Source organism: Diplotaxodon limnothrissa, linkage group LG10 (genome assembly GCF_057381915.1).
Source record: "Diplotaxodon limnothrissa isolate DT_005_m linkage group LG10, D_limnothrissa_male_GT1.1, whole genome shotgun sequence".
NCBI lineage: Eukaryota > Metazoa > Chordata > Actinopteri > Cichliformes > Cichlidae > Diplotaxodon > Diplotaxodon limnothrissa.
Genome location: NC_140605.1, coordinates 23,229,563 through 23,256,242, shown reverse-complemented (window position 1 = coordinate 23,256,242; position 26,680 = coordinate 23,229,563). Strand labels below are relative to the sequence as shown.

Below are 26,680 nucleotides of genomic sequence, written 5' to 3'. Positions count from 1 at the left end.
TTTAGGAATATTATTTCTCTCTCTTTTTTTTTTAAATATTTGCACCAAAATCATTGCAAATAATCTAAAAAAATAAATGAATATTTTTTATAATGCAGAACATTGGTTTGCATGAATTGAAATTCTGTTCAGGAGTTATGAGTGCGATTTAAACCTTCCTGATGTGTCTGGACATCGCTCCCTACAGATCTACAATATCAATACCTCTTTTTATCTGTTGCACTAAGAGCACCCATTTCTGGTCACTCTGTACCTTTTCATTGCTTTGTCAGGTGGTTTTGTATTTAGCTTATATATGAAGGTAACCTTGGATTTCTTAGCTGGGTCAGGTTTGCAATGGGACAGATAAAGATTAAACACATTAAATTTATATGAGTTTCATGCTGATGCCAAAAAAGTGCATCAAAGCACAACAATGTGGTGCCTTTTTTTCTGTTCATGCCTTATTTGGCACGATTTTAAATTGGTGAGAGGAAGACACATCGTAGTACATTAATAACACTTTAACACATACAGAAGAGCATCTAAAGCATTTATCAAAGTAGAGGAACTAAAGTTTCGCTGGTAAAAATCCCCTTGCTGAAATCTCCACGTGCTTGCTTGAGGGAGAATTTTGTAGTATCATAAAGTCCTGATCTTATCATATCAGTTACAGATGATCTCTTGTCTCCTCCTTCAGGTATCGATGAACAGGGCTTATACAGAATCGCTGGCGTCAACTCCAAAATACAAAAACTACTGAGCTTGGCTATGGGTAAACACTGAAGCACATGAATAAAAAGCACATGTTTAAATTGTATCAAAACAGTAACTAAAATATCTTTTTAAAAAATTTATCTCTTTTGTTTCTTTCTTTTTCTCTTCATATTTTTGTCCATCAGATCCAAAGACGTGTGCTGACGTAGAGCTGGAAAGCCCAGAGTGGGAGATTAAAACAATAACTAGTGCTATCAAGCACTATCTCAGGTTTGTGCGAAAACTCTTACATAAATGCAAACTCACAGTGATTTCATTTGTTCTTCTACTAAGAATTATTGGCAAAAAATAATTCTTCCAGTGTTCACCGAGCATGAGTGCATTTTAACCTCCGTGACCGTGATGAATGAATTAAATGTGCTTTTTGTGTCTTGGAATTATTCCTCTTATTCTAAATTATAGCACTTTTCTGCACTTATCACATAATAACTTGTTAAAAAGACCTCTGGCCTGAATATATTTTGCTTGATTTTGCTGTCATTTCTATCATTTGTGGTCTGTTTTTCTTTATTTTATATATGTTATTTAATGCTGTGTCAAAACTGCCCGATATTCTGGTCATTATATTGCACGTTATAGTTAATTTACTTCCTCTGGTGCGGTGCAACAATAAGAGAAGGATTGTGATTGTGGGAAGCCAGAGATGAGCAGCTGAAATGGAAAGAAAATGTAAGGAAGGAATGAGAGTAGCAGAGGTGTTCATGCTGTGCTCAATCTGCTGTAGCTAAATGAATCTATGCTGTTCACAACACAAATCCACAGGCATACAAAGATTCGTATTCATTCGGTTGCCCGCAAGCACTTCGCCGGTACATAAACAGACAGATTTATAGAAACACCTGCTGTCAATTCTCTCGTACATACACCCATTTACACCATCAAGACCTCAAGTCAGGCCTCATTGAAGACCAGCAGGTGCCATTATTCACATCAGGCAGTAGGAGAAAGCTCATGTCAAGCTGGTGTGTAGAGAGAAAATATCAGAAGGTGAAGAAAATAGAAAAAGATAAATTGAAGAAAAAATGTCCCAACTAAACACCTAGGAATTATTTTGGTCTAAGCTACTAGATAGCAGTCTCCACTATCATAAAAAGAAGGAGTATCTTTTGTAAGAATAGTCTTTCCTTCCTCAAGTAGAGTTCCAGTCTTCTAGAATGACTGCCAAGGCAGATTAGAGCTGTTCTGGCTGCACATGGTGGTCCAATACCATACTAAGACACTTCATCCTGGTGTTTCCTTTAATTTCTCTCCAAACTGTAGTGAGATGAGTGCTCGTACAGAACTCTTCAGATTTATTGGTTTTTCCAGAGAAGCCAATCCTAAGCTCTTGTTCCATTTTCCTTGCTGATAATCTTCTCCTGACATCTTATGTTTCCAGAATGCTACCTGCACCTCTCATGACATACCAGTACCAGAGGAGCTTTATAAAAGCTGCCAGTGAGTAGTTTCCTTTTGCCTCCTGATATCTCGTTTTCTTCACAAAATGTCTGTTCAAGCTGTTTAAGTTGTTTAAAGCCAACCTTGATATTAAATAGTGCAGACTTCTCTTCAAGGCTACCTTGGATAAAAATCGACTAGACAATGCTTAAATAGCTTTTGTTTGTTTTTAAATTAAGCTAATCCTGTTGATTCATTTCAGTTTATAAATGGTTGATTGGAGTTGGTGAAATTTTGCATTATGTTGGTTCTGAGAATAAAAAGTCTTGCACAAACACAAAAACAAACAATGACACTGTGTTGGGGGAATGACCCAGATTCGGATCCTGCTCCATGCCAACTTTTCAACAGGCTAAAACTCACAGCTGTGCCAGTGTGAAAGCTGCCTCTAACTATGTAAAAGAGAAATGAAAATTCAGATTCAGAGAGTCAGATTTTACAGGAGACTCAAAAATCCAGGAAGTATTCCTCCTGGGTGTTAAACACTGACTATCTACATCAGGATTCCCTAGAAGGTGAGACCTGCAGCTTCTTATTTGAACTTGTTAAATTGCAGCGTGGCTGTTATCTCACAGTTAGAGAGTCTTACAAATAAGTGTTTTCTAACTAAATGTTGTGCACACGGTTTGTTGGCTTTGCTGCCGATGGTGCGTCTGCTGTGATGGGCTGATTGGAGCAGCAGCCACACTCCGCTGTCCATTGTGGCGCAATGCACATTGCAGAACACGTTGCAGAGCCGAGAATTATGAAACAGAGTTTCATAAATACTCTGAAACTCTGCTTTTAATGTCAGTACATTAACATGGTGCCTCCTTTCCTGTATGCAGATTTCCAGATGTGGTAAAAGAGGGCCATGTCCTGTAGACCACGCTTCCCAGGGAGGCAGAAAAAAAAATCTGTCTTGAAATTAGACCACTGTCTTTAGAATAGTTAAATAGCATAGCTGGGCAAATGGTTATTTGTATCGCTGGATATGATCAGCTGTGTTTAAAGAGGAAAATAGGCTAAACGTCCTAAATTTGGTTAGTTGAAATTCATAATTATTCTATTATCACATTGACAGCAGTAATAACAGTTCACCAGGCCTCAGAGTATCTAGAACTACTCTGGTTTCTGAATTACTATCATAGAGATGTTCTATTTCCACAAATCCTTTGCTGGTAGAATATTTAATATGCTCCCATATGTTTATAAGTAGTTCAAAGTTTATGGTTGCTGTTTATTTTCCCTTCTTCTTTAGTAGAATTAGGAGAGTGACAATATATTCACTGAAAAACTCTCTTTATTCTCTAAATAAGGTGTTTTATGGTGTTCCTGTCTTGTTAGACGGTTTTTAATTAAACAGTTTATATACATACATAGCGGGGAACTGGTAACTCTGTCTATCCGGTGCGGGTTATACAATATTATAAGAAGCCTGGAGAGCTTATCAGAAACGGACAGCCAATTAAAGGTTTACTGTTTTGAATTTCAGTGGATCACATAGCAGCTGCAAAATGCTCCTTTTTGGTAACTGCACCTGATGGGTGTGGTTTGAGTCAGGAAACATTTTATTAAAAGAAAAAAACCCTCAGCTGCCTGGAAGATTGCCTGAACTCTCCAACAGCCATGGCAATCATTTCAGTGTATTAGATTCTTGTCATGAGGCTGCTAGGCTACAAAATAAACTTTTGCAAGCACCAACTGATTTAGAACATGAAATGGAGACTTTGCATGAACCCCTCCTTTGCTAAATCTGTTCATTTGGATTTCCTTGTTTTTCTGTTTAACCATAGTTTAGCTTGCTTGGGTCGATTAACCATGGTTATCCATGTAGCTGCTTCCTATTTTTTAATGAATATTCGACACAGACAAAGTAGATTAGTACAATTCTAGTGTTGGAGGATGCTTTAGTGATTTGTTTTCTTTGTTTGGCAGTAGCTAATCGTATAGGATGCCAAGCTGACATAGGAAGGAAGTCCAGGAAACGACTGTCTGTTTCTGGCCACGGTACCAAGACAGGCTCTGCAGTGAATCCAATGAAGATTGTTTTTTATGAGTGTATTAAGAGAAAGGAAAAGAGGATGGCAGATAAGTCTACCAAGATAGCTCGGTTGAAAACAAGGCGGACCACCCATGTGATAATGGATGCGATTATGGTTTTTTAGTAATCATTAAAAAATACTTGTGTTTGTGAAGTTGCTGTATAAGTTTACAGTTGTGTGCCTAACCTGACCTCTTTTCCGCAACACTCATTAGTTTGGTTGACGTCATAAATTTCTTTCAGAATGCATATGTGCAAGAAGGCGCCTCTGTCTGTGTGACTTAGCTTTCGAATTTTTTTCCAAGGTGGAACTCTGCCGAAGCAGCAGGGTGTTTTTTAAAGACAGCGTCCTCATTTGAACTCTCTCTTTTAGGTCCTCCCTTTTTTTCTCTCCTCTCTTTTACATGTATTCACCAACTCCGCCCACAAGATCTGATATTGCATCGTGCTCTTCCTCCTTCTCAAATTTCACGAGAGACAGAATAGAAAAGAAAGTATAAAGTGTATGAAGAAAATGCTCTGACTCTGTCCATCTTGTGTCTAATATTTATGTACATCACCAGAATTCCTTCCAATTGGGCTTTATTTCTCACTCCTACTAGGAGGAGTGATATTTTGTAAGGCATCTACAAAGATCTACCAAACGTTATTCACTTGCATTACTTAATGCAGTCCATAAGAAAGACCTGAGATGAGCCTCATCTCCGTGACACGTAAATCAAAGTCTTATTTTTTTTAAGAAGCCAATTTAACAAGTACTGTTTCTTCCTGTTTAGCAAGTACTAATTGACATTAATCTTCTAAAGCACAATTATGCATGATAGACGGAGTTGTTTGCCGCCTTTTCTACAAAAGTGTCAGATAATCTTAAAGCTGAATAGGCAAATTTCTGGAAAATAATAGGTCAGGAAATACCCTGATCTGTAGATTATAAACACATTATACTATGTTTGCAATATTTTTCTTCTATCCCTACATTTTCTATGATTTAATCCTTATTTTGGTACATTATGCGTGCCAGGATACATTAAACTTTAATTAAACATTAAAGTTGCGGGCCATGGAAGATGGTTTAAAAATCATCCTTCAGTTGTGACATCAGCAAACCACTTCATCAGTCACAGATGTACCAGATTTTTCTTAATTTATTTTTTTAATCACTATATCTAGTGAGATATTTCTCTATATTTAATCACTTACTCCTGTGTGAGTTCAGACATATTGGCCTGTTCACTCATTTTAAATGACTGACTCATCTGGCATCCTGGCTGAACAGCATTGTGTCCAGTGAACACCATAGCAGGATTAATGATTAGCCAGTCACCACCAGCATGGGCAAGACACACAGGCTGTTTATAAAGACATTCTGCAGACTAAACTGTTACATTGCTGCTAGCGGTGCATACACACTAGTAACTAGAGCAGTGTGTCTTTGTGGATATTTAGGGCAGATGAAGAGGTAAAACAGAAGAAAAGCTGGTAGTAGCAATATTTCTAAATCCCCAGTCTTGCTTCCAGTTTTAATGCTAGAGCTTAAAGTCTTTTCAAAATGTCAGTTAAATGTTTGAAACAACCGAATGACGATTGAAAACAAATGTTTGTGCCATTTGACATATTAACAATGGATTTGTTTTGGCTGCTGTACATAATCATCTTGATCCGTCGATGTAAGTAACTGCTTCCCTACGGTCTTAAAAGCACCCAAAACTCAACTTGCATCACATTAGCAGCTTCCTCAATAATGAGAAAACAGGTTATTGGTGAATCAAGTGTAATTTCCTTGTTTATCTCTCTCCTGGGATGCGGTTGATGTTGGCTGGATTCCTACTCTTATTAAATTCAGAAAGCGTTTGATGGTGTCCTAAATCTACTCCGAATAAAATTAAAGGTCTTCAGTACTGTAAAACCGAATGTGTATTCGTACTGTGCTGTGAATACACATGTCTGGGCTGAGGTTTAAAGAAAAACAAAGTTTTGTTTTTTTTGTCCTTTTGTGCATGTGTGTAAAGCCGTGGGCACCATAATAAGGAATGCTGATTTTTATTTTTTATTTTTTTTGTATATATGTGTGTCTGCTGGAGCCCAGCCCAGTTATGTAAGAAAATAATAAAAATTATGGTTGCCTGTGTATAAGATGCTCTGTCAGTTGTGGGAGCGTTGCCTGGCACTGACAGCTGGGGCCTGAAGGTTGATATAGTGTGAGTCTGCTGTCATCTCTTTATTGACTAGCCCCGCAGGCTTGAGTTATTATAGTTATTCATCAGCAACAGGCTGTTCTGCCCTGCTTGCCATGGAGCTTTTCCACTTTGTAACAGTATTAAACACACAGTGCCAATAAATACCCACATGCATCCTCAGCTCTGTCTCTGCATCTTGTGGAGATAAACGTTTTAATATGCGCTTCATAACTAGTTTGGCAATGGTACACAGAAACCCTGATTCCCTCTGAATATTTATCACCTACCTAACCTTGTTTATGACACTCAAGCCCATTGCATCAGTTGGTTTCCTAAATCAGCTGGACTATTTTTTTTTCTCACAAAAATGGCACAAACATGAGTTTATGGTGCGTTTTCATAGAACTGCAGGTTGATACTCATAGTGATTATATCACTCATAGTGATTATATAGAATGCCAAGATGGCATATGTGGGTCTGATTTTTAATTATTGTTGGAAAACAATGTGTTTACAAAAGAATATAAGCAGCTTAAGACTGTTAGGATGATAGTTGGTTGTAGCGACAGGAAAAAGGATGTGAAATATCTGTGTGACATCTAAGAACTCCAGCGAGTCTGGATGTTATTCAGACTTTTATTTTATTGAAATCTTGGGTATACTTGTTTAATTTCTGTGGCGTGTATTGGAATGACTGCTTTTTAGTGTCTACAACAAAAATAAAAAAGGCATCACGACTGCCTTGCATGGTTGCAAAATTACCTGTTTGATGGCTTTGCATGTGCTTGTTTGTGTCAATAAAGATATAATAATCAGCGACACACTTGAATCTCTCAAGTCTTAATATGTGTCTCTATCCAGAGATGGACAATCCAGAGGCTAGAGTAACAGAGGTCCACGCGCTAGTGCACCGGCTACCAGAGAAGAACAGACAGATGCTGGAGCTGCTGGTGAAGCACCTGGCCAAGTAAGTGGAAAAATTGCACACATGGGACAAGAGGTGTAACTGCATTATACGCTGTTCATTTCTAAAGCAGTTTAACACTGTGTAGTGTTATTAGCATTAGCGACTCCATTTAAATTGCTATAATGCTTCTTTGCTTAATTGCTGTCCAAAAGAATTAATGCTCAGCGTAATCTGTTGACCACATGCGCTAATGCTGTGTGTACTGAAAATAGAAACCCATCCGCTAACCACTAGGCGAAATCTATTTCTGGACTTGGGCCTTTAAAAAGAAAGACGAGCTAGTGGCCGGATGCAGGTATTTCTGTCAGTACCAAGAAGAGTTAATCAGACCTTATTCTCAGTGTCTAGTTTACAATTGGATTAAAAGTGGTTAAAAGGTTAAGAAATTGCACATATATTTTTTTATGTAATGTAATTTTAAACTTTACTTGTTTCTGATGCCAATCCCGACTTTCCCAGCAAGATTAGCGCTCGACTTTAAGTTCACCCACCTAGTAAAACCCCTTGTCACAATTTAGACTTTTGCTTCAGTGCTTTAGATGCTGCTGTACTGTACACATGCAGTGGTGCTTTGTATTGTACAGGTGAGAGAAATTGTGAATAAAACCCATTGTCTTTCTGCAGGTCACATTCTGCAAGTTGCTGTAACACATAAGCAGAGATAGCATGATACCGCTAGCTTAAGTCTACTTATTTCTCCAAAGCACCCAACTTGCTTTGTGTTTTCAGTGTAAACCCGCATCTAAGCCCCCATGGCTTTATCTGGCTTTTCTTCAACAGCAACAGCATGATACAATCTGTGGTAATGAGGACATAAGCCGCATTTAAACCACATGTAGGTGAACGCATTTGCAGAGAGTTCCGAGGACATGTTACCTGGGTTTAGTGGATTACAGCTGCCAATAGCTATTATCATCACAGGCTTATAGGTAGAGGCTGGATCACACTGTAGCTCAGCTCTCTGTGTCATTTTGTTCATGTATGATTTAAGATTTATTGCATTGTTCAGTGTATACAATGAGGTTTGTAATGGTTGAGATTTAATGAGAGCGTAAGTGTAAGCCAAATGTATTATTATGTCACAATCAGGTTTAACATATTCTCCCTCATTATGATTTTCCTGCTTTAATGCCATTTTTTTGGACTGCTTAGGCAATGTGCCGATCTATCTTGACTGAGCTCTTACATTTTATATGAGTTTCTTATTTTTTTTTATTTTTTTGTAACCTGTGTTGTTTGGCAGCTTTTGAAATCAGGATTGTGCTCTGAATGCAGTGAAAACACATTTGCTTTTCCTGTAAGCTCTATAAAGTCTCTGCAGGCTCCTCCTGTTCATTTGTTTCTTTTGTCTGTTTGTTTATTCATATATGTTAGTGTTACTTCTGTTATTATACACAGGAGAAAAAAAATAGGAGTTGCTTCTCCTGAAAATGGGTAAAATAAGTGAGGCTGTATATTTAGGTAATAATTATGTGAGTGATGCGTCATGTGAGACTTTGTTAATGTAAGAAAAAAACTGTCAGGAACTGTAGCTTCAAATCGTGTCAAGTTCCACGTTTCTAATTTGGATTTACTGTGTCGCCCTTTTCTTTGTGTAACCTTAATAGTGTGGCCAGTCACCATCAACAAAACCTCATGACCATTGCCAATCTGGGTGTAGTCTTTGGACCAACTCTGCTCCGCCCACAGGAGGAGACTGTTGCAGCCATCATGGACATTAAATTCCAGAACATTGTTGTGGAGATCCTCATAGAGCACCATGAGAGGGTAAGATGATGCATAACCTTAATGAGTAGCATAACTGCAGAGAGATTAAATGCACCCGTTACACAGACATTGTGTATTTATACAGACACATAGACAAACACACACAGCTCAAGTTGGCACTCCTCAGTCTTTTGACTTTCCCAGACTACTGCTGTATCTACTGGAATGTGTGAAAATATAGTAAAAGAAAGCAAAAATCTTTAACACGCTTGTCTCACCATAATGAAGAAGCATGTACAGTGTCACAGGCGATTAACACAGCCTGCAATAACAAACTAAAAAGCATATTTGAAAACTAATAGACTTATGTAATCGGTTCGAGGAAGGCGGAGGTTAAAAAAAAAAATTACTGCCTGTGTTTATTTTTATCACGTCGTGGGGATTTTACTTTCCTGACTGTACTTAAAGTGGAAGGAAATTTCAGTAATGCCATGATCACTGCCACAAATCTCAGACTAGACCCAGCAATGTCCCCTGTTGTTAAATCTCTACATGTGTAATTACTCTCATTTAAAAGACGTTTCACACGCAGCTGCAAGCAGCTTTGTTGCAGTGTTCTGTAATTGCAATGGTTGAAGCTGCTGCAAAATAAAAAAAATCCAGGAACTAATATTCAGTGTAATGCTTCTGCTCACAAATGAATTAATGTCTGTCCTCAACGTAATGGGCAAGGGCAGTGAATTATTGTTTGCTTTTATATCACTGGAATCAAATTTAAATTTGCCAAAGCACTATTTACATATTTATGCACTGTGCTGTTTCTTAGTTTGTATTTAATTCTGATTGTCTTGTTTGTGCAGATATTCAGAGACATGCCGAATTCTTCTTTGTCCAACACGCAGCTGAAAACGCCCAGGAGGAGGAGCACAGACAGCAAAACTCCTTCCTGCAGCGAAAGGCCACTCACGCTTTTCCACACCCCGACACATTCCCACAAGGGTAAGCTGAAGGACATGACCTCATGCAAATGATTTATTTATTTATTTTAGGATTTCTTTATTTAATTTTTGTTTTTTTTAAAAGCATCTGTTTGTTTGCATTAAAACATAGACAACACAGGTATACCAAACAAACCGAACAACAAACAGAACAATTCCTAATCCTAATTCCTTCAGCCACCTATTAAAGGGAGGAAGTTTGTCAGACATGCAGGATTGCAGTGGAATTTTCCTTGCTAACAGCTTTGATAAGTAAACCTCATAATGATCTTTCGTACTCTTGAATAAAGCACCCAAAATAATGCTGTAAGGGGGGGCTCCCTATTAAAAGCCTTGGTGAAAAACAAAAAAAGTGACCCCTAAAGGTCAGTAATCTGTTACATTAAATAAGAATGCAAGGTTTTTACCTCTCAGCTGTAAAAGGCTGTTGGAGTATTTTCGTCACACCGCCAGGTGAGCGGAAGAACGGGTGGCTTTGACACCAGAGTTTGTGAATATGATAACCCAGGAACGATTCAACGTAGGATTTTCAAACTAATACCATAAGTGCATCTACTAAAAATCTCAGATGAGAGTGGTTGCCAGTTTTTCTAAATAGTTCAAACCATTTTTATGAAATGAGAAAGCCCCAAGGAATACATCACTCACACATTTACTCTTACAGGTGAGAAAAGGAACAGTGTTGGCAACGCCACAGCTGCTGACCTGCAACACTCGGTGTCCTCGTCTGCTAACTGTAACAGCAGCAGCAGCAGTAGCAGCAGCAGCAGCCAAGGTCGAACCCCGAGACACAGCCTGACAAGCAATGATGGCGAGCAGGACAGCCGGCAGAACCGGCCCACATCACTGTGAGTAGGACAGCATTACGAAATAAGGTTAACCCAAGTAGTTTCTAACAGATGCACCAGCATAAATATGTGCACTCGATTTAAACATTAAAATGGCACAGTGGTGTGGTGGTTTGCACTGTCACCTCACAGCAAGAGTGTCCTTGATTCGAATGCACTGGAGAGCTGGGACGTTTCTGTGTGGAGTGTGCATCTTTCATAAGGGACTCTGGCTCAATCCCACAGTCCAAAAGCATGCTTCTCAGGCTAACTGATGATTCTAAATCGGCAGTAGATGTGAGCGACCTGGGTGTACGCAGCCTCTCGCCCTGTGACAGCTGTGATGGACTTGTTTTGTTCACTGAAAGCATCTATGAGTTGGTGATTTACATAAAATTAACAAGAATTTTAAGAAGAAAATTAAGGTAGTAAAGATAACTTAGCAGTCTAATGGTTTTTTAAAGGGTATTTTGAACATATTAATATATGAGGTACAGCAGATAAAGCTCTGTGCACAAATATGAAAACATTTAACTTCAAATATACATACAAACTAAAAAATATATACACTATGTGAACTGTTTTCAATCACACTGATGAAACACTGTGCTACATATTTGTATATCAGTATACATCTCCATGTATGGTTGACAGGAGCTTAGTGAAGTATACTTTTGACTGGCTGGTTAAATCCCAAAGGATTCTGGTGAAGTTCTGCAGCTGTCTGCTTCTCCTGAATGAATAAAATTTAAAAATAGCTGCTGCATAATCTAGCCAAGCAGGTTTTGATACAATGAAAAAGCATAAATGGTACTTGATATTTGTCATGCTGTGCAAAAGCTGAGTTTTTTTCTTTCTTTCATGATCTGTTGCAAAGCAGCATGACAAAAGTGGCAAACGTACATCCAGTCATAAACCCCTTTCTTCACTGACGAGAGGGTGACATGCAGCAGATGACATGTCCCACGTGGAGTCGATGCACCTTAAATCCAACTTCTAAAAGATTGTGACTTTGGTTTTTTTCAGTGCACTTTTAGTTTAAAACTCAATGTATGGCATTAAAAAGTTGGTATGGTAATAAGTGTCTCAGATTTACCTCTCACAGTGTGTTCGCTTGTCAGATTATCTTGTCTGATTGTCAGTTTAAGAACTGAAACCAGCTGAGATAAAAATATTATCACAGGGCTGACTGAACCGGTCTCCTGCTGAAAATAACCATGTTTTTATGTAAACGTTAAATCTGGAACTCACAGAGACAAAGGTTGGCCAGGCATATGGTCTGACACACAAATGTACAGGAACACAAACAATATCTTCTGTCTGTCATCCTGATATTATTTTATGGTGTTTGTTGTTAACATACACCTAGTTATAAAGACTGCAGGCCCAGTCTGTCACCAATAATTGTTTCTCCTTCTCTTCCACTGATACTGCCACTCATTCTCCTTTATTATCTCCCACGGCTTGGAATTCATTTTTTAATTTTCTCAACAGCATGCTACTGTTCCACCCAGCCTTTGTTTATCAACTTTGTTATTTGTGTGAGTTCTGTGTCAATTTTGCATCTTCAATCTGAACTTTGATTAATGTTAGAAATGAACGGCGATCAGTACTGTAAGGTTTCCTTCATCAAACAACAAAAATACTTTTGGCTGCTGATTACTTGAGTATGGCTGTGGACTGTAACAGAACAGAAACATACCTCCTGCCCTTGTTGATGATGTTGTTCCTGGGATTCACTGGAGCCACTTGCCTAGCTTGGGAGTCACTGTACCTAGTGCTTCTATTACCACTGGGACCACTTGTTAAGTCAAATTGTTGAATGTTGTCATTGTGTTTCTTAAATTTGTAAAGTCTCAGTTCAAGCAGTAGGATCAAAGAGATTCCTTTGATCCTGACCACCTCTCCAGCCACTCTGTGCTGGGGGAGGTTTTATTGTAGATACATCTTATCTGAAAGATCTGTTTCTTTTGTTGTAAGCTTCCTGCTTTTATGACCCTTTTGGTGAGCAGGAGGTCACACAAACGCACCCCCATGACACACACACACACACACACACACACACACATAGTGCCTTGTCTTAGAACCATTGGGGGGGTTTACGGTGGGAGGTGCTTGTGCTGTGATGTGTATTGTAACTGTCATGTCAATAAAAAGGCTACGAGGGGAGCTGCTCTTTGAAGGATTTGGGCTAGAGACAGGTGAGGAGCATTGCTCCACTGCCTGGTTCTGACCAAAGCTCTCCCTCGTTAGCGAGTAAAAGACCGGTTGAAGATGTTCTGTCTTGTTTTCGTTCTTCATGAGGAATAAGTCTCTAAACTAGCGGGGCCTGTGGAAACATAGACTCAACACCACTGTTACCTTCACCCTCCACATCTTCTCTGACCCCTTGGTACTTCTGCAGCTTCCTTCTTCTTGATGTTGCTGTCATTCAGAACTGTTACATCTATCACTACGGCCGTCTTCCTCTGTTTGTCTACCACCACTATGTCTGGTTGGATAGCCATCACCGTTTTGTCTCTCTTTATCTGGACGTCCCACAGGATCGTATCTCGGTCATTTTTCACCACCCTTGGGGGCGTCTTCCATTTTGACCTCAGGACTTCCAGGCCATACTCGCCACAGATGTTTCTGTACACTATGCCGGCCACTTGGTTATGGAGTTCCATGTATGCCCTGCCAGCTAACATCTTACACCCTGCTGTTATGTGCTGGATTGTCTCAGGGCCATCTTTACACAGCCTGCACCTGAGGTCTTGCCTGATGTGATAGACCCCAGCCCAGCGCTTATTCCTGTGCTGCCATGATTACTGCCTCTGTGCTGTCTTTCAGTCCAGCTTTGTCCAGCCACTGGTAGGACTTCTGGAGGTCAGCCACTTCCTCGGTCTGCTGGTGGTACAGATAGGGGTCTATCCTTCCATGATGGATCCTCCTTATCCTCTTCTTTCTTGGGTTTCTGCTGCCTGAGGTATTCACTGAGTATGCGGTCGGTTGGAGCCATCCTTATGATGTATTTGAAGTATTTTCCTGTTTCTTATGGTATGCTTATATTTGGCTTAAATGCTATCTTTACTAATCACAATAGATCAATCAGTAAAAAAACAAAATAAATTAAAAAAAATCATCTTTATATCTTTAATACTAATATTACTGAAAGCATTTTTTTTTTTTCAAACGAAAGCCAATGGCTGTATATAGACAGTATACTCTATATTGTGTGTACAACATAAAACAAAAGATGTATGCCCGTATGCTGTAGTGATACAATTGAAATTTAATGGGCTCCACGCAACTGCTGCTCTGCTTGATGGAGAGAAAGCTAACGGATAAAAAAATGTTTATGCATACAAAAAGTCACAACTTACATTTTTCATCGTTTAATAATTTGAGTGATTTGTGCACACAATTCATAGAAAACACATACTTTATATTCCAGGTGTAATAATAAATGTATTTGGGATATTTTTTTTTTTTTAAACTGAGCCCAGGGTCCACATTAGGATGTCTAGAGAAGTGTTATTCGTGATATGTGAAATGAGGGGAGAAATAAGAATGCACAGCAGGAACAGGTGCTTTAAGAGATGCTCTGAAGAATACAGAGAACAGCCGACAGAGAAAAGGGCTTTTTTGGAAACTCTTTGCTTTATGAGTCACAAGGAAGAAGCATTTAATGACTGTAGTGAACAACCTGTGATAGAGCACCTAATGGTGTATGCAATTATATGTTCAAAGCCTGCTATCCTTATGTTTTTTCCTTTTATCCCCTTATACTTGTGCTTGGGCAGAACCGTATGTTTGATGTAATTGTTTTTTATACTTTATGTCCCTTTCTGTTTGCACTGTATGTCTCCAAGCATGTTAAAGGTAAATTCGAACTTGCTTAATTTACTTTGCTTTATTTACTTCTGCTTTTTGGTGTATATGCCAAAGGTTACTGCAGGGTCCTTGGTTTGAGGTTTGGGTGTCACTTGCTGTCTCCCTGCTTTCATGCCTGCCCATCCTCTGAAAATAAGGCCTTTAAAATTCCTACAATCGAGAAAGAAAAGAAAAAAATGACCAGCATGGAATCAAAACTCTACCAGCTCAGTGTGAACAGACACACATTAGAGGATTTTCGATTTAGCTGTTGAGGGATTTTCAGCCAGAGTGAATACACTACACCTTGGGGAAAAGAGTCATTCCTAAGCTGCTGGACTGGACTAGCAAAGATAGATATGTGTAACTGACTCTGATCCCAGCTCGGATCATCATTTCATATTCTCCCAGAGCCACATCACAAATTGGCAGGAAAAACCAGCCTCAGCGACCTCATCATATGCGCAGAGCTACAGAGCAACCGGTTGACATCGTTAGCTCTGTCTGTTCTCCTATTCCCTACTACTATTTGTCAGGTGCTTTTTACAAACCTGCAAACCTTTGACTATGTCTAGAGGCAAACCTAAAAGAGATGTCAGTCTGCAATGCACTGGGGTCTGAGTTGGGTCAAATCTACGAGGTCGACGGTGGCCTGGACCTGATGTTCTAAGGTGAAAATGTAAATGCCAAAAACCTCCTGCTCTGCTCTGCTCTTGTCTCTTTGTGAAAGTCAGTGAATTGTTTTGTATTTATCGTGCTGTTTTTTTATTTTTAATGAAAAGAAAGCAAAGCAAGAAAATAATTGTTTAGTGGAGATTGATTAGTATAGAGAGAGTGACTGAAAAAAACACTCTCACGTGCCATCAATGAGAGGAAGAAGAAAAACATCCATTAAGGATTTGTAGACAGGCTGTCATCAAGATACTCCCTCCTAACAGCATAACACCCTTTTACACACATGCATTACCAGATTACATGTGTCTGCTTTGGCTGCTTTTATTGATAAACAGCTTGTTTATATAAATATTTTTTCTCCTTCCTGCTCTCAGGATATTACAGATATTACACTGATTACTTCAGAGCTCTAATAAGGGATAAATTCATGCCACCATCAGTAAAAATGGACATGTAGTATAAGTAAAAACCAGCCTCTCACTTTTCTCTGCACTACTTTAACCTTGCGTACAGGTAATGCTGGGCTCTGTGACAAAAGAAGTAAGTAAAATTTATGATTCTCATTACTAAAATGTTCTCAGAGCTTTTTGCACCCTTGTGTTTTGAGTCCAGACTCAACATTTGCAGGCAATTCTGGGGTCAATCTGATTTATTTCTTAAACTATAAATTCTTGTTTAAGGCTGTAAACTGTATTTGTCGCTCTCACATCTGCAGAGGCAAACACTACATGGTGGTGTTGTGACTCAGCAGCATGAAGTCCACTTTAAAAACAAAAGAAAAAAAATCAGGCAGCTGATTCCATGAGTACAGGTCATATTCGTTGCAAAATAAACACGAGATTCACCATGAAATATTCAGATTATTTATAATTGCATTGTTAATTCTCAAAATGTATTCTTGCATAGTTTTACTGACATAGAAGTTGGTCCCCTCTTGCCGTGTCTATCACAGTGATCTGTGATTAGTGACAGTTAAAGGGTGCTGTCCACACTGATTGATTTTTTTTTTTTAATGTTGATTGATCTCTGAGTGGAGAATAAAGTAGAAAAGGATGGATCAGTTACTGTGACTCTGCTGATCCTGATAAAGCCACGGTGATAATATCAAAGTGCCTTTTTGAGCTTATTTAAACCAAATGATCTCACTTCCTGTCCTGTTACTAGTTTATTTACCAGAGTTCAGAGTTAACATCAAGTTGAAGTAGTTTGACTTTCTAATAATTTATTTTCTAAAGTAAATTTAGAAGTTAGAAGTTGCAAGATTGATCTTCCAACTCGTACTTCTCTCACTCTGGAGTTGCCAAATACTGATGGTGTAAGAAGAGCTCCAAAATAATTATGGAGGGGGTGAAACTGTTTCTAGATGTTTCTAAGGTCAACAAAGATATATGTATCACTTATCATCTTTGTTTATGTGTGTTTGTCTTGTTCTGTGTGCACTGAGTTACTGATCTAAAAGCTATTTTACTGATGCTTTTATTGTAGTGTCCCAAAAACATCCATCCATCCTCAGCTCATTCAGTTTCCCTGGACAGGTTGCCAGTCTGTCACAGGGTCCCTGAAACAAAACATCACAAAACTAACTTTTAAATATAGCTACGTCACCATAGCAACCATATGTTACATCATCAAAAAAAGGGAAAGGCTGTTATAATATAGAATAGAGCCGACTATGAATCTGTTGACGCTGTGCAGAGAGGGAGATAAGAGGAAAAAATAATAATCCTCTGACTCACCAATGTGATGTTATATAAAATGAATGAGGGGATTGATCTGACACTGGAAGAAAAAGAGTACAGTCTGCTTTTGCTAGGCAGGTGCAGATTGTTAAAATAAAATAATAAAGAAGCCATATCTTTACAGTAGCCCATTTATTAGAGTTTCTCTCTTTTTACCATTTTTAGTGGAAGGATATATAGAATTTTTCACCTCACTGTTCATTCAAATTACTTCTTCTGTTTGGTATGGTAAAAAAAAATCTTCACAGAATTTAAAATTACCTCTCAAAGTATTTCACAAATAGAAAATTCTACTCAGATTTCCTGTACTTTCTGGCTACCTTTTGAATCCACTATAACATATCAAATGCTACTATTTTGGCACTGTTGGCTATAATATGTCCTTTTAACTCCATTCTTCTAATAAATTGTCACTGATTATGGGGGCAAATTGAGTATTTTAAAGGCCAGTTAAATGTGTTCACTTGTTGGATTCCTGGTGATTGAAGCAATCAGAAGTAGCTCAAGAATCAGTTTGAAATCTTTTTAAACAATTGAGGCAAATTGCTTGTGCTATTAAGAATAAGTATAAGAATAAGAAGACCTGCAAATAAGACTCCCAGGAAAAATTCAGTTTAGAAATAGGTGTATAAATATACGACTTTTTTTTTAGTATTTAGCTTTTATGAGTAATACAAGTAAGAAGAAGCAAAGGCTTCCAAAAGAAAGCCCAAAATAAACGTCGACGTAGGGGATGATGCACAGCAGCATGGCTGTGTTTTCAGTGCTGTGAATGCACAACAGTGGGTGTTCTGGTTCTTTGTGACTCTGCTGGCTTAATTTACATGCCAGTTTTCTGTGATGCATTTACGTTTTAATCTCTGAAACAATCTGGTGTTGCCTTTTATGTAATCTTTGTGTGTTAAAAGTGACAGTTCATCTGCATCCTGCATCATTGGATTAGAAAGACTGAATGAAAAATCTTTTGGGGAAGTCCAGTGTTGGTCAAGTTACTTTATTATTATTATTTCTCTAAGAAAGTTATCCCATTACTTTTCTGAGGTAAATAGTTACTTTATTACTTAGTGACTTTTTAAAAACATAACAAACTTATTACACTGTTCCTCTGTCTCTCTTGCTGCATTGAGCATGTTTATGACAAAAGAATTTCCCTCGGGATAAATAAAAAAACAAAGTTCTAAAAAACAAAAAAAAGTTCTTCTTCTTATTATTATTATTAAATACACGACATGAATGTGTTATAAATCAATAGACCTTTCAGCCCAATTCTATTTTTTTCTGCATTATCCATCATATAAAATTGAATCAAATGAGAAAGTCTCTTTTTAAAGCTTGTTTTAGTTTGAATCTTTTAACTTTATGCACTTCGCATCAGGCAAAAATTAAATTATACGCAACAGTCTTTGACTTGAAGGAATTTGTTTAACATTTTAACCTATTCTCTGCATATTTCAGCATATGAACTAAAACAATGTTTTGTGTTTACACTCAAATAGATGCAAGTACTTGCAAAGATTCAGCGGCACTAAGTACAGTCGTTCTTAAATCTATTTTTACCTGTTTAGCAGGAGTGGGGCATGTGGAGGTTTGCCTAGTGCCACAGCAGTCATGTCAGTGGGGGGATCCGGGGGTTTCTCTGTGAATTTCACATTCCCATGGCAGCGTTCTAGGTGCTTGCTCAGATTTGAAGTTAAATTTTTCGCTGTAGAAAAAGTTTTTCCCCCCACGCAGAGTGTACAGCAGACGCGAATGTTTTTGTCACTTTTTTACAGAATCGAACTCAAAGTAAAGTCAGTACTTCGAGCTTTAAACGCTGCATGGTCGTACTCTCCTTCACAATCCATATTATTCATTGTTGATCTACACACGTCTGTTGTTGCTACGGACGCTGCACGCTTGTTCGTCATTATCATGAGACACTCCCACAAACATCACAAACAAAATCACGGTTTAGTAATGCGGTAACGTAGCGTGCTTATGGGAAAGTAACAGTAATCTAATTACTTTTTTGCCATAGTAATCCCTTACTTTACTAATAAAGTAATCAGATTACAGTAACACATTACTTTTAACACGCTACTGCCCATCTCTGGTGAAGACATGGATCTTGCTGAGAAAGTTGAAATACATTTAACATCACCACGTTGACCAAAACTGCATCTATGACTATTCTCTTACAAAGAGTATCACTACAACTGATTCTTGGATCAGTCCTTTGTAGTTATTGATTTTTTTTTATCCCCACCTAATTAAAGTCTTGTTGATTTTTTTTTTTTTTTTTTTTTTTTTTTTGTTACATGTAAGGATAAATATAAGGATATCGTGTTTACCCTCCTACGTCTTTGCATTTAACCCATCCTAATTATTAGGGGCAGTGGGAATCAACTATGCAGCACCCAGGAGACAACTACAAATGCACACCAATTCCTTGGTCAAGGGCAGCATGAGTGGAAAATTAAACCTGTGCAACCACAGGGAGAACATCCACACTCTGACCTCTACCCACTGTGTTTACAGACCGCAAGATTCAACTGGGACTGTGTTAGGACTTCACCAAGGGAAAATTCAAACAGCCTCCATATTAGCCTCCATTATTCTTGTTGTTTTAGTTGAACACGAAGCACATTACACTTTTACAGAATTTGGTATGGTTTGGCTTCTGGATTCACTATTTTAGCTAAGCGAGATTGGAGGGCTACTTTGCTGACTTGTCATTTATTCCTCATGTGGTGGAAAACTCTCATGTAGAACTGTGGACATCATTGTCTCTCAATTTATAATGTACAAATTCATTCCACAATGTATTTTCCCAAGTCCAGAAACACTTCTGTATGTAATAAAATGCACTGATAACAACTGATTGATTCACTTTGTCTTCTTTTCTTGTGTGTGTGTTTCCAGGCTGAACCCGAAGCCTCGCGCCAGCATACCAACAAGGTACATTTAAAACTGCTTTAAAGTCACACTTGCCACTTGTCACACCTAATTTCCAGTACTTTAGGGTATCAACATGAGGTGTTATTTATCCTGTTTTTATCTAATTCTATCAACATGTCATTCTCTGTAAATTTGTCCTTCAGTGCAACGTCTTCCAGTCCCACTTCTCCACGTTCGCCCTCCTGGCCGATGTTCTCAGCCCCTTCCAGTCCACAGCCAATATCTTCTGCCTCCAGTGACTCCTCCCCTGTCAGGTTAGTGCACAGTATTTATGAAATGACATGATGCTGACTTGCCAGCAATAAGAATGAAACTGCAAACTGTGCTCATTCTAAGAAACCTTAAACTGCAAAAGTCTAGGACGGCATGAAAGTAAAAAAGATGGAACTTTTGAAAGATGAAAGCAGTTGTCATCAATTATTATTCAGGAAAAATATATTTATACAAAATTGTAATATTTGCCCAACTAGTTAAAAAACCTTATCTGAAAGCTTATGGATCTCCATTATTGTAGTTAATTTGATCAACACACTTCCAGCCAGCAGAGCTCAAGAGGCATTGGTGTAGTGGATGTGACTGACCTCTCCTCTTCCCCATGAAACGAGAGAGCTTAAGAGCTAACTCGTCCCTCGGGGTATTACCGCAGTATCTCAAATCAAGGACACGTCAAGCAGCAGTCATTCTAATATGAGCCTCTCTATTGAAACGGCAATAAAAATACGCCTTAATTTGATGCAGTTATTCATCTGAACCTTGGTAGATATATAGTGTCTGTCACTACAGTTCATTTCAGTGCTTAACATTTTAAGCCTTAAGTGTCCTGGTGCTGTTTTAGAAGCTGATAACAGCTAGTATTCTTTTCAAGTGCTTTGCACCCTCAAAATATCAGGTCTTTAAAGCTGTGACCTCTAAATGACTCAGTAGGAGACGGTAGACAGATATAACAGTAAATTATATCTGAATGAAAAGGTAAAGTTTACAAGGCAGAAAGAAATGACAAGCTAGAACTTTAAAGACATACAACACCATGGAATATTACAGTGTCGACATAAAACCATGTCCAGAGTGTCAAATAATTAAGTAAACATATGCAAACACATCCTCATGTGCAGTTAACACTGACGTACAGCTTATTTTTAAAGACTAATTCAGAGTCATGTCACACAATAAGCAGGTAATGAGTGTATTATTTACCAAACAGAAACGCTGTGGTGGGTTCATTCCTGTCCAGTTCCATATCAAAGACCTGGTTCAGGTTTGAACATGTACAGATAATTTTTTTTGTCATTCCTGATATAGAACAAAAAGCTTCATTATCTTTATCTTCAGATCCTCCACACAAGCAAAAGGATAGGGTTGTTCTCACAAGCACTGGGTGCTCCCCCTCAGCAGATTTCTGGACATAGGCCTGTTTCCACAGAGGATCAACTGTAGGGCTGTTAATCCTCTGCTAAGTGTAGCTTTGCATGATGTACAGTCATGCACTAATATTTTATACCTACTCTAAAATCAGGAAAAGGAAAAAGTCCATGTGTGAATTTAACCATCTGATACTTAATAAACAGAGCATATAAAGTGACCAACCTGCCATTTGTGTTAAATTGAGGTACTACTTTGGTGTCTGATTACTGGCTCAGTGTAACTCTCTTCTTATTTCCAGTTTCACGGGCAGAAAAGCTCGAGCTCTATACGCCTGCAAGGCAGAGCACGACTCTGAGCTGTCCTTCATCGCTGGGACCATCTTTGAGAATGGTGAGTCACAATCTGGACTTGCCAGCAGAAAGGAAAAAGGAAAGAATGTGGGTTGGCGTATAGAAACTATTTGTTGTCAAAACAAAAATCCAGACTTGGGAATTTGCTTGGCCTTGGTGCTGAGGCTTTCAAAAAATCCTCGACGTTTATCCAAATAGTCAGCCGTCCAAAAATTATATATGATAGGCTTATAGCACCACTTTCCCTTGACTAGAACTTCTGGAACTTCTTCTTTATGATATGAAGTGAATATGAAGGAGCATAGAGGAATGTACACTGCTAATTCCAGAGACTGGATCCACAGAACATTTGTTTAACATATTTTATCTGGCACCTGGCAATAAAATGTGCTGAGACTTTAGAATCTGGCAAACAGACAAGCTGCTAAAGCAATACACTGGACTGAATATGTAACAAACAGCAAAGACATGCATACTATATATATGAAAGTTACCCAGAGACATACAAACCATGATAAAGGGAAATGCTAAACATTTTCCCCTTTCTTTACTTTCCTATTTACCCACCTTACCAAAGGAAAATAATGGTTGGACACTGCTGCGTAACTAAAATTATTGTCACTGTGTGCAATGATCTAGTGTTCTCGTTTCCTTTGAAATGGGTCCTTTGAAGATGGACACCAGGTCTGTGAGCACTCGATGTCAATTTCTGTCTTCAAAGCACTTTGTGTGTCAAGTGGGCAGTAAGCTAGAGTTGGTTTGCTGTCAGTTTTTGATTGAATGCAGTCGTCAGTTTACTGATAAAACAATGAACTTGAACTGCTTACATTTATAGTTTAGCAAGAACTTCATTAATTTGAAAGGAAATTCTGAAATTTTCCTCAGAAACGATGATATAGTTTCTGTAGAAATGGCAACTTACAGCCAAATGATGTAGAAAACGTTGCTTTTATAAGAAAATAGAGGCAGAATAAAACTAGTCTAGTCCCCCATTTCAAAGAGACACAGTGTAGATAAATTATTACCTTCACTTAAAAAAAAAAAAAAAAGATTCTTCACCCTCAGTAACCATGAAGCAATAATTTTACGTAAAATCCAACAGAAGTATATAAAAAAGGTTTATTCATTCAAATAATTCATTATTAAGGCAAAAGTGCTCAGTATAAACTTAATATACAGTGGGGCAAAAAAGTATTTAGTCAGCCACCGATTGTGCAAGTTCCCCCACTTAAAATGATGACAGAGGTCAGTAATTTGCACCAGAGGTACACTTCAACTGTGACAGACAGAATGTGAAAAAAAAATCCATGAATCCACATGGTAGGATTTGTAAAGAATTTATTCGTAAATCAGGGTGGAAAATAAGTATTTGGTCACCTCAAACAAGGAAAATCTCTGGCTCTCACAGACCTGTAACGTCTTCTGTAAGACGCTTTTCTGTCCCCCACTCGTTACCTGTATGAATGGCACCTGTTTGAACTCATCATCTGTATAAAAGACACCTGTCCACAGCCTCAAACAGTCAGACTCCAAACTCCGCCATGGCCAAGACCAAAGAGCTTTCGAAGGACACCAGGAAAAGTATTGTAGACCTGCACCAGACTGGGAAGAGTGAATCTACAATAGGCAAGCAGCTTGGTGTGAAAAAATCAACTGTGGGAGCAATCATCAGAAAATGGAAGACATACAAGACCACTGATAATCTCCCTCGATCTGGGGCTCCACGCAAGATCTCATCCCGTGGGGTCAAAATGATCATGAGAACGGTGAGCAAAGATCCCAGAACCACACGGGGGGACCTGGTGAATGACCTGCAGAGAGCTGGGACCAAAGTAACAAAGGTCACCATCAGTAACACACTACGACGGCAGGGAATCAAATCCCGCAGTGCCAGACGTGTTCCGCTGCTGAAGCCAGTGCATGTCCAGGCCCGTCTGAAGTTTGCCAGAGAGCACATGGATGATACAGCAGAGGATTGGGAGAATGTCATGTGGTCAGATGAAACCAAAGTAGAACTTTTTGGTATAAACTCAACTCGTCGTGTTTGGAGGAAGAAGAATACTGAGTTGCATCCCAAGAACACCATACGTACTGTGAAGCATGGGGGTGGAAACATCATGCTATGGGGCTGTTTTTCTGCCAAGGGGACAGGACGACTGATCCGTGTTAAGGACAGAATGAATGGGGCCATGTATTGTGAGATTTTGAGCCAAAACCTCCTTCCATCAGTGAGAACTTTGAAGATGAAACGAGGCTGGGTCTTCCAACATGACAATGATCCAAAACACACCGCCCGGGCAACAAAGGAGTGGCTCCGTAAGAAGCATTTGAAAGTCCTGGAGTGGCCTAGCCAGTCTCCAGACCTCAACCCCATAGAAAATCTGTGGCGGGAGTTGAAAGTCCGTGTTGCTCGGCGACAGCCCCAAAACATCACTGCTCTCGAGAAGATCTGCATGGAGGAATGGGCCAAAATACCAGCTACTGTGTGTGCAAACCTGGTAAAGACCTATAGTAAACGTTTGACCTCTGTTATTGCCAACAAAGGTTATGTTACAAAGTATTGAGTTGTATTTTTGTTATTGACCAAATACTTATTTTCCACCCTGATTTACGAATAAATTCTTTACAAATCCTACCATGTGGATTCATGGATTTTTTTTTCACATTCTGTCTCTCACAGTTGAAGTGTACCTCTGGTGCAAATTACTGACCTCTGTCATCATTTTAGGTGGGGGAACTTGCACAATCGGTGGCTGACTAAATACTTTTTTGCCCCACTGTATACCACTGGAGTAATTTTCATTTAACTAGACACTGATAAATTTAACATTTTACATTTGTATGTATGTAATAAAATTACGTGGAAAATTTAGAAGTAATTAAATGAGTTAAAGTTGGAATTTTGAGCATGAATATTCTTGCAATCAAAATAGTTGATGCAGCTACTTGTAAACAGTCGCCGAATATAAAAAAATTCAATGCAATCACTGGGTAACTACTGATTTTTCCCAACTGGAATGAAGACTGCAATCCATTTTTTATTCTACTGTGAATGAGCCATTAGGACTCTGATTATATAATCTCAGTTTCTTTGTGCAGATCTGGGCTTCATTACCCGAGATCAGCCAAATTTAAGAACAATAACTATACTGGGTCTTCTGCTTTGCTGGCTATTATAATTATAGTTGGCCTGAGTAAAGTTTCCTTGTAGACATATACTCCATGTTGGTGGGATGTAGTTTCAAACCCAAACCAAAATAGAATTAACTGCATAAAGACTATTTAGGCTTATGTAATGCAGACTCATGTTATCCGAGGCCTTTTGGTCATAATGTGTCCTTGGGGACATCCAATCCTTAACGTGGTATCTCAGCAATGCAGTCTGCTCACGGCTGGCGAAGGATGAAGCATCCCAGCTGTCCACACGGAGCTCATAATACAACCTCATAGTGCTTTCTTGACATTTACAAGAATAAAGCAACGGTATAATATTCATACTACAGGTTTGCTGAATTTAACATTCCCCCCCCTACATAAATAGTAAGAATCAAATACGTGCAAAGGCTTACATGGTTTTATTTTTCTGTCTTTGATGTAAATGTGGTGCGCAGCTTGGTGCAAATTAGATTCCTGGTGTGGACAAATCTGGTGAACACACAATCTAACCCTGTAGCAATGTTGCACTTTCGTATTTATAGGATGTTTAACCACCACAGCACCCCAAACTAATCTAATCATGTTTCCAATTTAAAACTGCACTGCACTTTTACCAAGCTGTTGGAACAAACCATCAAAAGTGGTATGTTTGAGTTAACAATTTCATTCCTGCATGAATGATTTCACAAGAATGAACTTACATGTTCATGTACAGAAAAGACTTTCCTGTTGCAGGACGCGTGCCTGACGTTTCGGGCTCATACTGTGTTTCATGCTCACAAGTAAACAACAGCCAATCTGTGATGCCAGAGATATCCTCTCCAAAGTATTTAGACATTAAACACTCGATGGGGAACATGTGGAAGTGTTAACCATCATCTTAAGCCTGCTTCTCCACCCTCTCACCCTCAGTATGCATAGTGTCTTCACATTTTTATGAACATTTCAGTTCTATGTCAATGCATTTCAACAATATCCATGTTTTCCCCCTTCTGTCTAGTTCATACTTCCAGGGAGCCTGGCTGGTTGGAAGGGACTCTTGATGGGCGAACAGGACTGATACCAGAGAACTATGTTGAGTTTGTATAATTTAACGGCATACATGAACTGGAAGATTGTGGATGGGAGTAGACCAAACTGGATTTTAATGAACTATATTTAACTTCAGAAAACTAAACAGATTGAGGATACAGGCTCAATCACTTCTATTGTACTGGACGGGACCAATGCAGATAAGGTGACTTTTTGTTTTGATCAGACTGGAAACTGAAACTGGACCAAGCAGAACCATATCCAATAGATATGACACAAAAACAAAGCATACCGAAGTGGGGAGAGAACCCTGAATTGCACTGGGGAATGAAAACATATATAAAAAGACGAGACTGCTTTTATTTGATTAGCGTGCGTGGCTTTTAGTCTTGGTGAAGACTATATGGGAACAAACCCAAATTTGTGTGTGTGTGAGCGAAAGAGAGAGAGAACAGTGGGAGGAAGTTAGACAAACTTGTATAAATGATTTGATATTTTTCAGCTGCAATGTGTGTGAGTTCTTTGCTTTTATATTTTGAACTGCACTGTCCCTCACTCCAACCACCTTTTCCACACACTCCTTTTTTTTGGTTAGGTATAAATAGGCAACTGTTTCTGCAGAGATGTTGACAGGACGTATTAACTTTGGACTTCACCTATTGTAGAATTGATTAGTAATGCC

At 38.7% G+C, this 26,680-nt stretch overlaps 1 protein-coding gene across 2 annotated transcripts in view; it reads left to right on the top strand.

Moving 5' to 3' along the window:
- Positions 1-26,461, top strand: part of LOC146624483 (rho GTPase-activating protein 26-like) — an 83,203-nt gene extending 56,742 nt beyond the window's left edge. For both annotated transcript variants that reach the window (XM_085364616.1, XM_085364615.1), the window contains 11 exons: positions 680-754; positions 882-966; positions 2,135-2,193; positions 7,255-7,360; positions 8,968-9,127; positions 9,928-10,066; positions 10,730-10,913; positions 20,063-20,098; positions 20,242-20,352; positions 21,759-21,850; positions 25,967-26,461. In XM_085364616.1, the coding sequence (XP_085220742.1) occupies positions 680-754; positions 882-966; positions 2,135-2,193; positions 7,255-7,360; positions 8,968-9,127; positions 9,928-10,066; positions 10,730-10,913; positions 20,063-20,098; positions 20,242-20,352; positions 21,759-21,850; positions 25,967-26,055 (1,136 nt within the window). In that variant the 3' untranslated portion in view covers positions 26,056-26,461. The remainder of the gene's footprint in view (positions 1-679; positions 755-881; positions 967-2,134; positions 2,194-7,254; positions 7,361-8,967; positions 9,128-9,927; positions 10,067-10,729; positions 10,914-20,062; positions 20,099-20,241; positions 20,353-21,758; positions 21,851-25,966) is intronic.
- The last annotated feature ends 219 nt before the right edge of the window (positions 26,462-26,680 follow it).